Genomic DNA, 16,120 nt, shown 5'->3' on the forward strand with positions numbered 1-16,120 from the left:
GAAGATGCTGCACACAACGTTCGGAGATAGCATCTAGGCAAGAAAAAATGAAAATACACCCAAGCATGTGGGGGGGTTTTCCTCTTTTGCATCTTACAGCTAAACAATTTAAATGCAGAAAATTGTAAAACATACTCCTAATCTGCATCAAACCAAGCTAAGCTGAACTATCATAGCAGAATTACATGTCTTTTTATCAAACTCTCTGCTGAGATCTGTACATTGACCTGCTCACAACAGATTTGCTTGGGATCAGAAATGGATCCCCACAATACAGAAGGACCTCGTGGTGACGGACAGCTCAGCCAGGGACTGATCTTGGTTATTTCTCTTGAACACTTCACCTCCAGTTGATGATGACAGAAGGCTCTGAGCGAGCCACTTCTGTAGACTCACGTACTTCAGACAACTCTGCATTGACAGAAATACAGACCCACCAGTGTTCGGAGCAGGGGTTGCCTGCCTGGTTACACCGGAGCTGCGTGCTTCTGGGATGTGAGAAGCAACAGAGGAGAAACTCCCCCAAGTAACTGTCCTACAGAAGGCGGATTCTTCCCATTGTCACAAAACACAAACCAACCAAACTCTACGTTAATAGATGGAAATGAAATTAGAGACAAACACTGAGGGCATGGACACGCTGGAGGTGTGGTGAAGCCCCGCACTCCCATCCTGCACGTACGCGTCATTCTGCTTGGAGCAATCTGCATGAGAGCAGGAACAATTCTCAAGTTAGATTTAGCTGACGGAAAAGCTTGTGGAGCCGCAGATTTTAAAGTCAAAAGGGCTTTTCTGCCTTTCAGAATGACCTCCTGGGAAACACAAGCCAAGGAACTGCATCTGCCAGGATGTCTCCATTCCAAACGCTTGGTTTAGTGGGAACAGAAGTTCCAGCGAAGGTGCTGTCAAACACTGCACACCGCTATCCACAGAGACAGCAGAGCCACCCAGCCCACTCCTGAGCTGCTCACATATGTACATGCCAGGCTGCTTCAGCAAAACACAGGGACCTGGGGGTTCTGGTCAGTGGCAAGTTGAACATGAGCCACTGGTGTCCCTGGCAGCCAAGAGGGCCCCGTGTCCCGGTGCACCCAGCACAGCACGGCGAGCCGGGCAGGGAGGGATCGTCCCGCTCTGCTCTGTGCTGGGGCGGCCTCACCTGCAGCATTCACTGTGTGCAGGGCTGGGGACACAGGAGAAAAGGAGATAAAGCTACTGGAGAGTGTCCAGAGGAGAGATACCAAGTTGGGGAAGGGTCTGGAGGGGAAGCCGGATGAGGAGCGGCTGAAGTCCCTGGGTCTGTTCAGCTGGAGCAGAGCAGACTGAGGGCAGAGCTCATGGGCTGCAGGTTCCTCAGCAGGAGCAGGAGGGGCAGGGTGAGCTCTGCTCTGTGACAGTGACAGAGCCCAGGGAACGGCAGCAGATGTGCCAGGGGAGGGTCAGTGGGACATGAGGAAAAGGTTCTTCACCCAGAGGTGCTGGACACTGAACAGGCTCCCAGGAAGGTGTCACGGCCCCAGCCTGACAGTGTTCAAGAAGAGACTGGACACCGTCCTCAGACACACGGGGTGACCTGTGGGGTGTCCTGTGCAGGGACAGGAGCTGGACTCAATGAATCTTGGAGGTCCCTTCCAGCTCAGGACATTCTAAGAAATGCTACAAAAACAGACTGCAAACTGCCAGAAGTGTCCCATGTACCACCAGCATTACAGGTGCTGCTGCTTTAATGACCGTGAATCCACCATCGTCTCCTGCCAAGGGAGGGATTCTTCCTCCGAAAGCCTCTCCCTTCTGAGCAGAGGGGATCTGCTCTCCTAGGAAGGACCAAGCCACCTGTGGGCTGGCTGGAGAAGACAACTGTGGGTTCAGAGCCATGGGCAGCTCCATTTTATGCTGCTCACCTGGCACCAGGGTTTTTACATCAGCACAAGGCAGAGTGGGAGCTCATGTCATCCACCCAAGGGAAATGGCTGCTAAAAGCCTGAGCCCAGAAAACACACGTGTCACCCAAAACAAAGCAGAAGGGACTGATCCCACAGGACACAAAAGCAGATACCATAGCAAAAGAGGCAAGCACAGTGCAGCAGGAAAAGGACACGACCAGGGAAAGGCGAGTCCAGGCTGCTGGAGAAGCTGAGACTGGCTATGGATTGATGTGGCTGAGGACCTGTTTGGATTTGAACTGCACAAGTGAAATTAGGCAACACATGCAGAAAAATTCCCTTTTCAGCACTGGCAACAAAAGCAAAGTGCAGTTGAGGCACTTGTGTAGTACTGAGAGTGGCTCAGAGAAAGCAACGTGGATCCAGCACTAGCGACATGCATACATGAAGTGACACTGGAGACACACCAGACCCTCACAATCTGTAGTAAAAGCAAGCGTGGGCTTGTTCTACTGGCTGCAGGATCATTCAAAATGCTGCCTGTTTTGAATAACTTCATATAAAAAATTGGTACTGTACTGTTTGTCTATGTTATTGTAATGAGACCGCAGGAGGCGAGATTCCTCCAAGAACACTCAAATACTTCCAACAGCCTGCAGCCTTGTTTTATGTCCAATCACACCAACATTGTGAGAGAATCTTCAGTCGCCCAGGTTACAACAGCTCGTGTTCGTAGGGCAAAAGCAAACTGAAGTGAAGCAACAGGCAACCTGATCAGAGACATTATCATAACAAAAGCGTCACAATATTCGTTGTGCATCTGTGGGTTGGGAAGTGTGTGTTACTGAACAAGTACAATAAATTGTTATCCATTGTTAATTTAAGCACAAAAAAAAGCCTGTACATGATTCTAAGTACCAGGAAAGACGTGGTTTACTTGGTCTCCTGAAGTATATGCTATGCAGAAATCCTGGATGTCTGCATTTATTGATCTGGCAATATAAAAATCTACCTGACCAACAAGAACTTGGTGTCCCTCCTCTGGACACTCTCCAGCAGCTTTGTCTCCTTTTCTCCTGTGTCCCCAGCCCTGCACACAGTGAATGCTGCAGGTGAGGCTGCCCCAGCGCAGAGCAGAGCAGAGCAGGCCAGCCCTGCCCAGCTGGCCGTGGGCACAGACACCTTGAATAACGCCAAAGATTTTCATACAAATATAATGTCGTGCCTCAGCAGCAAAGACAGCAAACTCGTTGTATCATCTGGCCAAGGATATGTTCACAATTCACACCAATGTCAGCACTGTGCTACCAACACATCCCCACCAGCTCTTCTCTCGTACCAGCAACAGCTCCCCACCAGCTACTTTACCCACCTTCCCAGGCATGTTTTGCAACTTGCAATGACTTTTTCATGGAATAATTTTATCAGGTATTGAGTTTGTTGGTTTAAACTTGGCTTGGCTACGCTTGCACTGGGTAGGAGTCACTGCTGGGATGTCAAGTCAGACAAGGCTTTTTTTCTCTTCCCCTCTTGAGAAGAAAATTAACAGGAACAGTTCTTTGAAAGAGCAATTATTGTGGTTATGATAATGAACCACAGACTCCCAGCCTTACAGGTACTGTCTCAAACTAGATTAGTTGTAAAGTTTCCAGCAGACAAGAAAAGAAGTTTCTATTTTTTCTCAGTCTTAAAACTCCTCTAAACGGCAGCATTCAGAGCAGAAGTCTCAGGGTTGTCCAGTGTGGTCCTGTGGCTCAGCTCAACACTCCTCTTCTCACTAGAACAAAGCGACTTAAGCGATATCTTTGCAGAAATCCTAGCAATTGTCTTTTTTTTTCTCCCCCACTTAGCAAGTAATGCTTGGAGAGGTAACAAAAGGAGCCGAGCGACTGGAGCCTCTTCAACGCAGCATCTCTGGTGACTGACGTGGAAAGCCCTGTGCGTGTTTGCAGAGTCAGGGTTCTCACTGGCACAGGATGGAGAAACCAACTGGCTTCATGGGGCCAGGGCAAATCTCACCAAGTTCAACAAGGCCAAGTGCAAGATCCTTCACCTGGGTCGGGGCAGCCAGCAGTATAAATAAGGCCTAGGGGATGAAGGGACTGAAAGCAGCCCTGCAGAGAAGGACTTAGGGGTGCCAGTGGATGAAAAATTGGGCCTGAGCCGGTAATGTGTTTGCAGCCCAAAAAGCCAACTGTACCCTGGGCTGCATCAAAAGGGGCATGGCCAGCAGGTCAAGGGAGGTATAATACATATCCCCCACTGCTTACGTCTGGTGAGAGCCCACCTGGAGAACTCACCCAGCTCTGGGCTCCCCAGAACAGGCAGGGAGCCACAGAAACGCTGCAACGGCTGCAACAGCTCTGCAGGGAGGACGGGCTGAGAGAGCTGGCATGTTCAGCTGGAGAAGAGAAGGCTCCAGGGAGATCTTCTCACAGCCTTCCAATGTATGAAGGTGGCTTATAAGGAAGATGGAAAAACACATTTTATCAGGGTCTGTAGCAACAGGACGAGGGGCAATGGCTTTCAGCTGAAAGAAGGCAGGTTCAGACTGGACATGAGGAAGAAATCTTCTACAATGAGTGTGGTGAAATGCTGGAACAGCTTGTCTGGAGAAGCTGTGGATGGATGTCCCATCACTAGAAGTGTTCAAGGCCAGGCTGGACTGAGCTTTGGGCAAACTGATCTAGTTGAATATGTCCCTGCCCATGGCAGGGGCGGTGGATTCAATGATCTTCAAAAGTCCCTTCTAATCGAAACCATTCCGTCATTTGATGATTCATTAGCGAACGAATCCCTCCTATAGCCAGTGTAACCAGGAATACAGACAGGAGCATAACTACTTCTTCTGCTCTTTGCTCCAGGCCTTTCTCTTTCTGATTCTCTTAATCCTCCAGCCTTTACCAGATGCCACTTTCTTCTCTCTTCTGTTCAGAAGTCAGTCCGTGGACATGAAAAGCACTTCAACTGCCACACATTGCAACGTCAGTGCTCAGAGATTCTTTCTGTTACTGAAAACAAGGTTGATTTTTTCTACCTAGGATCATTAGAGAACCAAGTAATAGAACAGAACCAAGCAACACAGCAGTCTGCTCAACAGCTGCACTAGCAGAACGCAGGATGCTGTAACATCACGGGGAGGTCCAATGAGAATGTGACAGCTTCATCGGTGAGAGCAGGAGCGAGCAGGGAACCATCCCAGGGAGGACCCGACCCCAGTGTGTGCACTGTCTGGTGTTGGGGCAGTGAAGCCCCTTCCTCTATGAAAGCGCTGTCTTCCACTTCTTCAGCTTTGTTCCCGTTTCGTTAAGCAGGCAATTTAATCTCACCTAGTGGGTACCAATAAACTCGAGCAAAGTCCCACACCCAGCAATCAACTTGTAGTTTTTGCATTGTTACACATGACATTATATACACAGATATACATAATAACAGAAAAAGTCCCATATGATTAAAGAACAAAAAGTAAATAATACATGTGAAGATGCTGTCTGCTGATAGACAAGCAGGAGCAGTTGCCAGAGAAGACTTTCCCTATCAAAAAACTGTTTGCTGAACAAGTCAGACAGAACAGACTAGCAGAAAATGTTTCTGTAGTATTTTTTTGCCCTTCAAAATTAAACTTTTCATACTAATAGAGCCTGCCACAGTAACCTGCCTGTTTACAGTTACCTGCCTGACTGAAAGCTCATCTGCCTTCAAAAAAAGTCCCTGACCCAAACTGCTTTAGTACTCACACTCCTCAGCTGTCAGGGCCCAAGAGCTCAGCTCTGGCTCTCTGCACCAACAGCTCATCTTCCAGAGAGGGGACCTGCCTCCCAGAGCAGCCCCGCTGCTGCTCGGAACCTGCTGGCGCCTCTTGAAATCAGCTGATTGCCAAAGACTCCTACTCAATGTTTAAGCTCCTCTAAAGAGGCTTGGATTGGAGCCTTTCACCTTTGAGAAGCAGACACAAAACCTCCCATCTGTAGCTTCATCCTCCCCTGGACAGCTGGAATTCTGGCTCAGACCAGGCAGTCCCAAGAGGATCTGCCTTTTTAGACCCGATTTCCTTACTGTTCACCTTAAAATGCTGGAACAAAGAGCTTTGTTTACACAAGTTTTGTTGTAGGACTTCCTGAGAGAGGTTCAGTCTTTAGAGACGTCCCGTGTGCTCTTATGTTCCAGGTGATGGTGCGGCAGCGACCTCGATCATCCACAGTTATTTGGGAACACATCTGCTAAGGAGACCGAGCGCGTGGGACGGCTTCAAACATACTGGTGAATTATTTTTTTTTCCCCTTTCTGTGCTGTCATAGTTTCCTAGCTTTAAAAGATGCAAATAATATTAGAACATGTCATTAATATGACAAGACAGAAAACGTTAACGTTAACCGCTGTGCACCCCCGAGGTACGCGGCCTGGACCATCACCCTGGCAGGCAGGGACCAGGCAAAGGCTGCTCTCGTCTCAGAAGCAGACACCACTGCTGCTGAGGGAGGGGGGAAAGGGCATTCCAGGGATCGAGATGATGTAACGAGAGTGACCTGACTGAAACCTCTCCCAGACCCAAGAAGCCCTGCCTGGCTGCAGGACAGGAGGTTTGGAAGAGACAAAGGGCGCACCATAAGCCAGGCTGACAGTTTGGGGCTGATCAAGGTAGGTTTTTATGCTATTTATTTATTTACACTGCCATTTTGGGACGTGCCCAGAGCTGCACAGCGGTGACAGGCTCACACAGCTCTGAGCACATTGCTCACCAGCATCTGGCAAGACACTGTCTTGCCCAAAGACTTTTCTTCACACCAGCTGACAGCCTTACCGTTCATGCTTCAGCAAAGCTGGAAATTTTAAGCCAAGGCTGAGGCTCCACACTTGGCAGGAGCCAGCACTGTGTGAACATGGACAACACCTCCCGGCCAAAAAGGCTTCATGTTTAAACAGATAAGAAAAAAGCAGAGCATGGGAAAAGAAGAATTATTACCCTTATTTTAGAGACAGACTTAAAGCCAGAGCAGTGACCTGGCAAAATTACAGAGGCAGACACTCTAGAAGCAGGAATTGAAAATTCAGTCCTAGTTTCAGGCTTCAACTACAACATTGACCTTCTTTCTCCAACATTTCACTGGTAAAGCCCCACTAGACACTGCACTGGCTGCTACACCCAATAATATGCAAGGATGACGAGCAGACAGTGGGTCTTTATTCTCCTTCTTCCCTTGAGTAGATCTATTGGATTTGTGCTGCAGCAGTGGAAAACATGCAAGGCTACATGTCCATCCCCCTATACTGTGTCAGCTTCACCACCAGAGCAATTACAGCCGGAGGATTTATCCACGCCTGCACAAGAGCTGCAGGAGTTGCTGCTCTCTGGAGAAAGGGATGCAGAATGACTATAAGCAAATGTTACAACAGTCCCAAACATGCAGTGATTAACATCATATTGCTGCCCATGAGCAGCTAAAGTACATCAGGACTAACTGTGGTTGCTTTCACAGTTTCCAGTGCTCAAGCTTTGTTCTTCACTTGGAAGCACTCAAGGAAGCAGCACAGTGAATAACCCACCCCACAGCACACAGTGTCTATGTGCGTAAAAGGGCAAAGCAAAATCACAGCCCCTAGGCTGGCTATTGCAGATATTGCTCCTTTCAAGAACAGTCATGCTATTTCAGTCTCTGTTCCAAAAAAGATGCAGAGAAAAGCAAGAAAGATGACCAAAGGTCTGGAAGGGGCTCCATGTATGACTAGGCAGGACATGACAGAGGGGGAATATGGCAACTGTCCATAAAATCCTCACTGGCCTGGAGAGGGTGAATGAAGACAAACCATTTATTGCCTCTGCAAACATAAAAACTAGAGAAACCACTGGGGCTACCACTCAAAACATCAGGATGAAAACTCAAACAAATCAAACTGATGGGCTTTCAAATGAGGGATGGACAACCAAGGAAAGTGCCTCTCAGGGAGCACCATGGATGAAATAAATGTACATATATTCAAAGGGAAATTGAACACTTTCATGGGAAAGAAATTCAGTAAGAGTCACTCAGCACAAAGACAGCACGTCTAGCACAGGAGACGATCAGGCTGCATGTGACCAAAGGCCATGGTGAGGTATCATACACCCTTCCACAAGCAGATCCCGAGGGCCATGGGCTTTGGGCTGACCCCACACGGTTGCCCTTGTTTCCTTATGTATCTGCAGGTACAAACCACAACAAGGCAGAAGCTCTGACCCAGCCTGGCCACGTCCGTGCACCCATCAGACACCCTATGGGGAGCTGTGACCCCATTCCAGCAGCTGCCCTCCTTACAGGGACACAGGCTGTCAATGCGGTCGCCTTTTGCAGCCACGCACATAAAGCACGTTTGCACCCAAGTGCTGTGCCAGCCCGGCAGCACACACAGACCCAGAGCGTGCCAAGAGAGAGGAAAAGCAGGAAAGAGGGAGAGACTGGAATCCGCAGAGAGACATAACGAAGGGGAACAGCAGGTGTGTGCTCAGCAGCACCCGGATGGCTGGGACTCCTGGTTAAATACCCTTGGTTAAAAGTGGAGAGCTAAGAAACCTAACGTAAATTAACCTTCTCCTCCATATTGCAAGTTGGCAACTGCAAAGAAAAAAAGGTAAAAACCAAACTCCGCTACAAATGAAGCAAGTTTGGAGTGCCCACCTCTCTGAAGAGCGCGCCATAAAACTGAACAATATACGGGCAGTCACTGCTTCGCATTACTACATCAAGGTCCATCAGAAGCTGCTTCTGTTCTTTTTCATCCACTGTCGACCGAATTCTCTGAAAGAGGAAGAGTGGCAGAGACTTTATCACTTACAAGCCATGACTGTATCCTCAGACCTACTTCAGAGCAACACGCCAGGGACCCCATCCCACCGCTGAGCAGGCACCCCCACATGCGCAAACACGCCCCAGAGACTTCACCGGTGTTCTCAAACAGGAAACAGAACTGAAAACCCCTACAGCTTAATTCAAACTATAAAATCCCCAGTCTTGTCATGAACATCAAGGTTTTCAGATAAAATGTCAGAATGAAATGAAAGAGCAGAGAGTTCATTGAAAACAACAGCAAAAAAAACCCAAAACCAAACCCAAACAAACCCCAAACATACTCAGGCTTCCATTTCAAAACAAATTCTCACACAGTTCTCAGCCATGTTGGATGGGGCTTGAAGGCCGTTATGAAATTTAATCAAGGAACGTTACGTTTCAAGGTTCTCAGCTCAGCAGAGGAGACAAAGCGGCTCCTTCAGCAGGGCTGGTGGGTGGGACAGGACCAGCGCACCCTGGGACACTCACTCTGGGGATGCTGATGTGGGGCAACGGTTCATGAGCTCTTCTGTTAAAACTAGCAATTCTTTACCTCGTGCTCCCCTAGGGAACATGGATACTATATAAAAGATACTATATATATGTAAAAATATATATACTATGTGTAAGTAACTATACATGTATCTGGATATAGATACACACACTATACTTTATACATATATTATATATAAAGTCTCATTTGGACTTGGAAGTTTGAAAATAGAAAACTCTACATATACAAATATGAAGCTTGATAAATGAAGGATGGAGAAGCCCATCCAGAGTTTTTGATGTGATTTTACAGACATATTTAACATCTTGCACTGATTAGTGCATTCCCTAAATCACATGGGAGGAAAACTGTGATCCTGAAGGTGTGACTCATGTGGAAAAATTATTAAAAAAAAAAAGATATTTGGCAAGAAGTCCAAAGCAGCAGAGGGAGCCTGGACCTTCCCTGATGAGAAAAAAACATTATTCAAGGCTGTGGGAGAAATCTGCACGATAGCAGGACTCGCTGCCCTGGCAGCAGTTGCGGGTGGCACCAGGACCACGCACATCAGCAAGCACAAGGCTGGAGTACCTGAAGGTACTTTTGAGGCTGGCCATTCTTAACATGCCATTTGAGAAACAGCGCATGATTCTGTACCTTGGGGCTATTTTGGATGACCCACACAAAATGAGGACTCTAGTTTTCCTTACCTTTGATGTATCCTGATATTTTGGTATTTCATCACTTGTTCTTAATGTTCTAGTAGCTCTAGTTTGCCCTAGACCAGTCATTGTCATGTTTGCACTGCCCCGTTCCCTCCCAGGGAGTTCTTGAGCCCTGCCCCGCACAGCCGCTGTCCGCGCCGTCCCGCCCCGCGGGGCCACCCAGCAGGTGGGACTCTGGAGTTACAAACAGTGAGAAGATGGCTCAATGGACTAATTAAGAAACTAAAATCTTCACCTCTAGGTCACTGGTTCAAGTCTGTGCCACAGAAGTTCAGATACATCACTAAAGAAAGCCTGATGAGTTGGATTGTTTTTTGCCTTGTGTCTACAGGCCACCGAGGTACCAAAGGCTGAGCCAACGGAATGTCTCTGTCTAGGTGGGACACCATCAGCACTGTGTGAAATAATAATGCCATTGCTCTGACCTTGACATGCCAAAGCCACCATGGTGGGACCTATAAGAAACAGTTTAGTCTCTCACCAAGAGGCTACCCACTGCTCTGAACAGTTCACCTCTTTGGTGAGGAGCAACACCAGAAGGAGCTTTACTCCATACTGTCACATCTTCCTTCTACACCAAGCCTGGAGCTGTCTCCAAAAAGCCTCTTTCCTGGTGATCCGGGAGCCCCCCCAGCCCAGCTCTGCATCGGTACCATCCTGCCACAGCCATGCGCTCCTCAAGCTCAACACTGTCCCCTGACTGCAGCTCCTCCCACCTCTGACACCAGCTTCTCTGCTACGACTTCTCTAACGCTATGTGAAATAGAACTTGTACGGAGAAGGCAATTTTAACGGCACCCCAGAACAATACTGAACCCAGAGATTCTTCCTCTTCCCAAACACCATCTCCCTAGGGAGAAAGGGCAGGCAGAGGGCGACAGTGGGTCAGCTACAGGACAGAGCATCCAGGTAGACACAGGAGCCACGGGACACCTTGAGAAGCCAGCATGGACCCAACAACCATCGCTTCAGAGCATGAAGGTAACGAGATGGTGCAGGATTGGGAGGTCACACAAGAGCGTTAGAGACTCGGAAAGGAGCAGCATCGCAGCACGGTGCTGAGCTGGGGTCGGCCCTGGCTGGAAAAGATGTTTTTGCTAAGCTGGAGCACACCAGCGGCCTCAAAGCACCACTTATGGAACGAGTGTTCACCAGCAAAACAAAGGAGAAACAGCAAAAGGTGAGTGAAGTCACCAGCAGCCGCTACCCAGACAGCACGGGAGCCACAGTGACCATCTGCTACTGAGCTCCAAGGCAGAGCACGAGACATGGCAGCAGCTACCACAGAGACCTGAGAACAGGGCAGATGGGAGGGAAGGAAGACACAAAGTGAAGTAACAACCTGGAGACACCATTTAAGACAGAGAAGGACAGGTCTGACCTGGCTTCAGGTCTTACTCTCAGACTGGTCACTCTACTGCACGTAGTCACTGACATGGCCAAACAAGCCACATGCAGAAAAAGCGGGGTTTGTAGTAGAGGCTGCTGGGAAATCTCCTTTTTAATGTTGCTTGTTGGCAGCAAATCCTCCAGGAGAAAATTCTCCAGCTGTTTTAATACAAACAAGGGTTAGGACAAAGCCTTCTGAGATCCCAAGCAAGAGGTCCCAAAGCTACGCCTTGGGCAGCATCAACAGCAGAAAGATAAACTACACTGCGGACTGGACCACTCTGAAACCTAAAATCAGACAGATCCCGGAAACTGGACCCAAAACAGAAGAGACATCACCCAGCCCCAATATGCACACAAAAGGATTCAGGTGCAGTGGGTGGCGACCAGTTATAAAAGGGAAAGAAACGAAAAAAGCAGCTTTAAACTCCAAACTGAAAACCAACTCCTTGAGCTGCGAGACACCCTGGGGCTGTCCTGTGTCCCACACAAAGCATGGCTGTGCCTGGCAGTGTCACCGGGGCTGCTGCTCCCGGGGGCGGCAGGGACTGGGGACACTGAACCAGCAGATGGGTTTCCCACCCACTGCGGAGGACAAGAATATTTACTTCCCATCTGAAACACATTTAGGGCTGACAGAGGCATGTCGGGTCTTGCAGTGATCACAACCACTTTCCCACCTCCTGTCACCAGTTCTCGCTCCCTCTCCCCATGTCCTTTCAGCCCTCACCCATTCGCTTCCTTCCCAGCGTACCAACTCTAACTCTCAACCAGCTGCCCAAACAGATACATGAAACAGAAAACTCTGCTCGATAAACCATAAGGAAGCAACCTGGGAGAGGGTACCTTATAGTGCGAAGAATGGAAATGACGAGTTGCAATAAAGCCAGATTGCAAGAAGTCCCAAGACTTCTCTTCAGAAGCCATATGGGAAATTGGGAAGGACAGAGAAATTCAACCCTTGGCTGAGCTAAATACACTAACGTGTCATTTTGGTGGGTTTCTATGGGCATCACGGTAAGGATGGAGAGATTATGAGAGCTATAAACAAATGTCAAGTTCTGCTCTCAGGGGTATCTGACACTCAGCAACCTGTTGGAGCTGTGGGGCTGCCCCAGAGAACACCTGGGCGAGCTAAAGACAGGAACGTCTGCGTTAGAGCCGTGATGAGCGAGCACTGACTACGAGCACAATTCCGGGAAAGAGGCACTGAGCTCTGAACAAGACACGGCTCCACAGCTCAGGGGCTTCTCCGGGAAGAACTGCTCTCTACTCTGGCCACCTCAGAGGCCCGGCATCCTACTGAACTCCGCGTCTGAACAGTGCCTTGGTCAGCCTCTCTCCTTGCCCAGGTGATCTCGAGATTGCTTCTGATTTTCTTAGGACAAGTTTAGAGCAGAAGTGGAAGAACACCTGTAGTCTGGTCAGACACACTGCCAGACTAAAGAGAATACCAGAAACCAGCAACAATATCAGAGGACACTGGCTGGAACTGGAAGACACAGTACTGCAGAGCGAGACTAAGTCAGCTAGGCTGACCTGTACAGGAGATATAGGAAGATACAGAAAATTCTGGTGTACAGCTGAAAATGACTACACCTTTTGGGATGGGGGAAAACTGAACATGAGGATTGTGGACAAAAATGTGCTCTCCCCAGCTGGCTTACTCTCCCAGCTCTAACTATTTCTGACAAGAAAAGTAATTCAATTAAAAACAGGTGCAAGATGTTCCTATGGGGCTGTGACAAGAAGCCTGGAGGTCAACTGAAGCATGAACCATTCTACTTGTCTCTTGATGGTGTGTTTTTCAGCCAGCTGAACTAGCTGAACAGAAACTGGCAGAAGCTACTAAAGCTGAAGCCCAAAAGTGGGGGGTGCTCCCTGCCATGGGGCCCCCGGGAACAGCGAGACGGGAGGTGGAGGGTCCCCACAAGCCCAGGACATCACTGCTGTGCTTGAGCTCTCGACCTGCACAGCCAGCAACTAACACATTAAAGGTTGGCTATTTTAAATAGTCACTCTTCAAACAAGAAACCTTCCTGCCTTCAAGAAACCTTTTTAAGTACTCAGGTATTACATGCAGTATTTTAAGTAAAAAGCAGAGCATCCTGCTCCAACAGGGAGAACACTCCCCAGCTTCTGTTCCAGTTTAATCTTTTTCCATTTATCTGTTTTTGTACCAGTCTGGAAAAAGTAAGTGTGCCAAAGATCTTCTGAAGTACTTCTTTGTGTGAACTGTCACCAGTGTCAGAGGAAACCTCAGGACAGAAAGAAACCCCCTGGCTGCTGGGTGAGCTTCTCAAGATTCACCCACATAAAATGGAGCTTCTCAACAGCTCCTCTGATGTGCCCAAGACAGTCCTGTTCCTCCAGTTTATGGTACTGCCATGAAACAAGATGCAGAACAGCTGGGACAACAACATGTGGTGATGCTGGAGGGCAAACACAAAGGAGGATTGAGAACAGCAGATGCCGCAAAGCCCCTGGGTTAACACCAGGAGCGATGACAGCAGCGCAGATCCTGAGAAGGGATCAGGGCTCTCTGCAGAGCCAGGAAGCTGGGGAGATTACCCACAGGCCACTTATGAACGGCCACAGACTGGGCAAAAACAGACTAAAGAGAAAACAAGAAACCAGAAGCAAAGGACACTGGGTGGAACTGGGAGGCAGACCAGGCAATGGCGCAGAGAGCTGGTGCTGTAGGGAAATACTGGCCAGGACAAGGACTTCATCGAGGAAGGCAAGGAGCCCAGAGGAGAAACCTGCCAAGGAGGTGAGGATTCAACATACAAACGGGTCTTGCAATTGTGAATTTGCACAGACAGAGCTGGCACGGGACAAAACTGGACTGTTCTCTTTCCAATCTGGAAGAGTCTTGATTGACCTCACATGCCGATAAATCCTCAAGAAAATTAACAGGGTTTTTTCAGTCTACTGAGGTAGACTGCAATGCCAACTGACCCAGAGCAAACAGGGACTTTGCATATCTAGGTCTTGGAGAGGAAGGGACCTAATGAATAAGAGCACCGTCTTTTACTAAGATTTGGAAAACATAATGCAACATTTTCCAGGGGGGAAAAATGAGAAAGGTTTGAAAACAAATCCTCAGAGCTGGATTCCTCTTTCCTCTGTCCTCTCCCCCTCTTCCTGACGGCTCCAGGAGGAGGCACGAGGCTCTCCATGGCAGAGCAGGGCAGGGAGCCAAACACATCGTGCCCAAGGCACAACTGGCTGCCTGCAAAATCAACCTGCAGCCTCGCAATTGCCAGGTCCTGGTTCCGGCAGCCTGGCAATTGCCAGGTCCTGGCTCTGGCAACCTGTTCCTGAAGAGCCCTGTGTCTTTTTGTTATTCAAACAGGTATCCATAGAGGCACAGAATGACACAGGCTGAAGGGGAGGAAGGAGCAAGGCAGGACGGGACGAAAGCTCATCATCCCAGCCTCTCCCCAGAACCGCTCTGCCAGACGAAGCCTCGCTGCGGTGATTTCACAGCACCCACACGATGAGGCTCTTTTTCTCCCTTCGCCGCTGATGCTCAAGCACAGATGAAAGCTCTCTGACTCATACAGGGACCCGGCAGCTCTGCCCGCGCGAGCAGCTGGACACCCTTGATAAGGGCACCACAATTATATCTGCCAGGATCCAGGTGTTGGCTGATGAGGACAAAGTGCATAGAATGGAAAAATGTAAGAAACTGGTGCCTCCACTGCAGATCTCAAGTTATTTCGGTGATATTTCAGCACTCAGAAATTATTTTCCTGTGATGGTAAGAAACGCAGAGAGGAAGCGCAGAAAAAGGGCCGCACTCGGAGCCAGGCGCTTTGGGGAACTGAGCAGAGGGTGAAGCTGAACAACACTTCAAGGCAGAGAAGAACCTGATGAAGTTTAATAAGGGCAACTGTAGGGTCCTGCACCTGGGGAGGAATAACCCCAGACACCAGTACAGGTTGGGGGTGGACCTGCTGGAAAGCAGCTCTACAGAGAAAGACTTGGGAGTTCTGGTTGACAACAGGTTGACCATGAGCCAGCACTGTCTCCTGTGGCCAAGAAGGCTGATGGTACCTGGGGTGCGTGAGGAGGAGTGTGGCCAGCAGGTCAAGGGAGGTGAATCCTCCCCCTCTGCTCTGCCCTCGTGAGGCCACATCTGAGTTGTGTGTCCAGTTCTGGGCTCCCCAGTTTAAGAAGGACAAGGAATTACTGGGGAGAGTCCAGCGCTGGGCTACGAAGATGCTGAGGGGTCTGGAGCATTTTTCTTCTGAGGAAAGGCTGAGAGAGCTGGGGCTGTTGAGCTGGAGAAGAGAAGCTGAGAGGGATCTGATCAATGGGATCAATATCTCAGAGTGGGTGTCAGAGGATGGACCAGACTCTGTTCAGTGGTGCCCAACGCCAGGGTGAGGGGCAACGGGCACAGGAGGCTCCATCTGAACATGAGCAGAAACTTGTTTGCTGGGAGGTGCCAGAGCCTGGCCCAGGCTGCCCAGAGTGGGTGTGGAGTCTCCTTCTCTGAGACATTCAAACCCCCTGGACCCACCTGTGTGATCTGCTCTGTGACCCTGCGTGAGCAGGGGTTGGACTGGGGGATCTGCAGAGGGCCCTCCAGCCCAACCAGCCTGGGATCCTGTGATTGTGTGAAACACTGTTCCTTGTGCAAAGGCGTGACAGGCCATAAAAAGCCAGAGGAAGGAGATGGAAGTAGGACTTGGGGGTGCACTCCAGCAGCTGTGTCTGTGGAGGCTGAGGTGAACAGGACGAGTGTCCAGAGGCTCCTCAGCACTGCAGGATCAGCCAGGGACAGGCTCCAGCTCCAGGGAAACAGCAACGTTTCAC

General features: G+C 49.3%; 1 protein-coding gene across 1 annotated transcript in view; it reads right to left on the reverse strand.

Moving 5' to 3' along the window:
- The window catches only part of MAP2K4 (mitogen-activated protein kinase kinase 4), a 99,994-nt gene that overhangs the window by 25,459 nt on the left and 58,415 nt on the right, over positions 1-16,120 (reverse strand). The window contains exon 4 of the mRNA XM_080356297.1: positions 8,537-8,656. Coding sequence (XP_080212423.1) covers positions 8,537-8,656 — 120 coding nt within the window. The remainder of the gene's footprint in view (positions 1-8,536; positions 8,657-16,120) is intronic.

Source organism: Nesoenas mayeri (assembly GCF_963082525.1).
Source record: "Nesoenas mayeri genome assembly, chromosome: 19".
NCBI classification, from domain to species: domain Eukaryota; kingdom Metazoa; phylum Chordata; class Aves; order Columbiformes; family Columbidae; genus Nesoenas; species Nesoenas mayeri.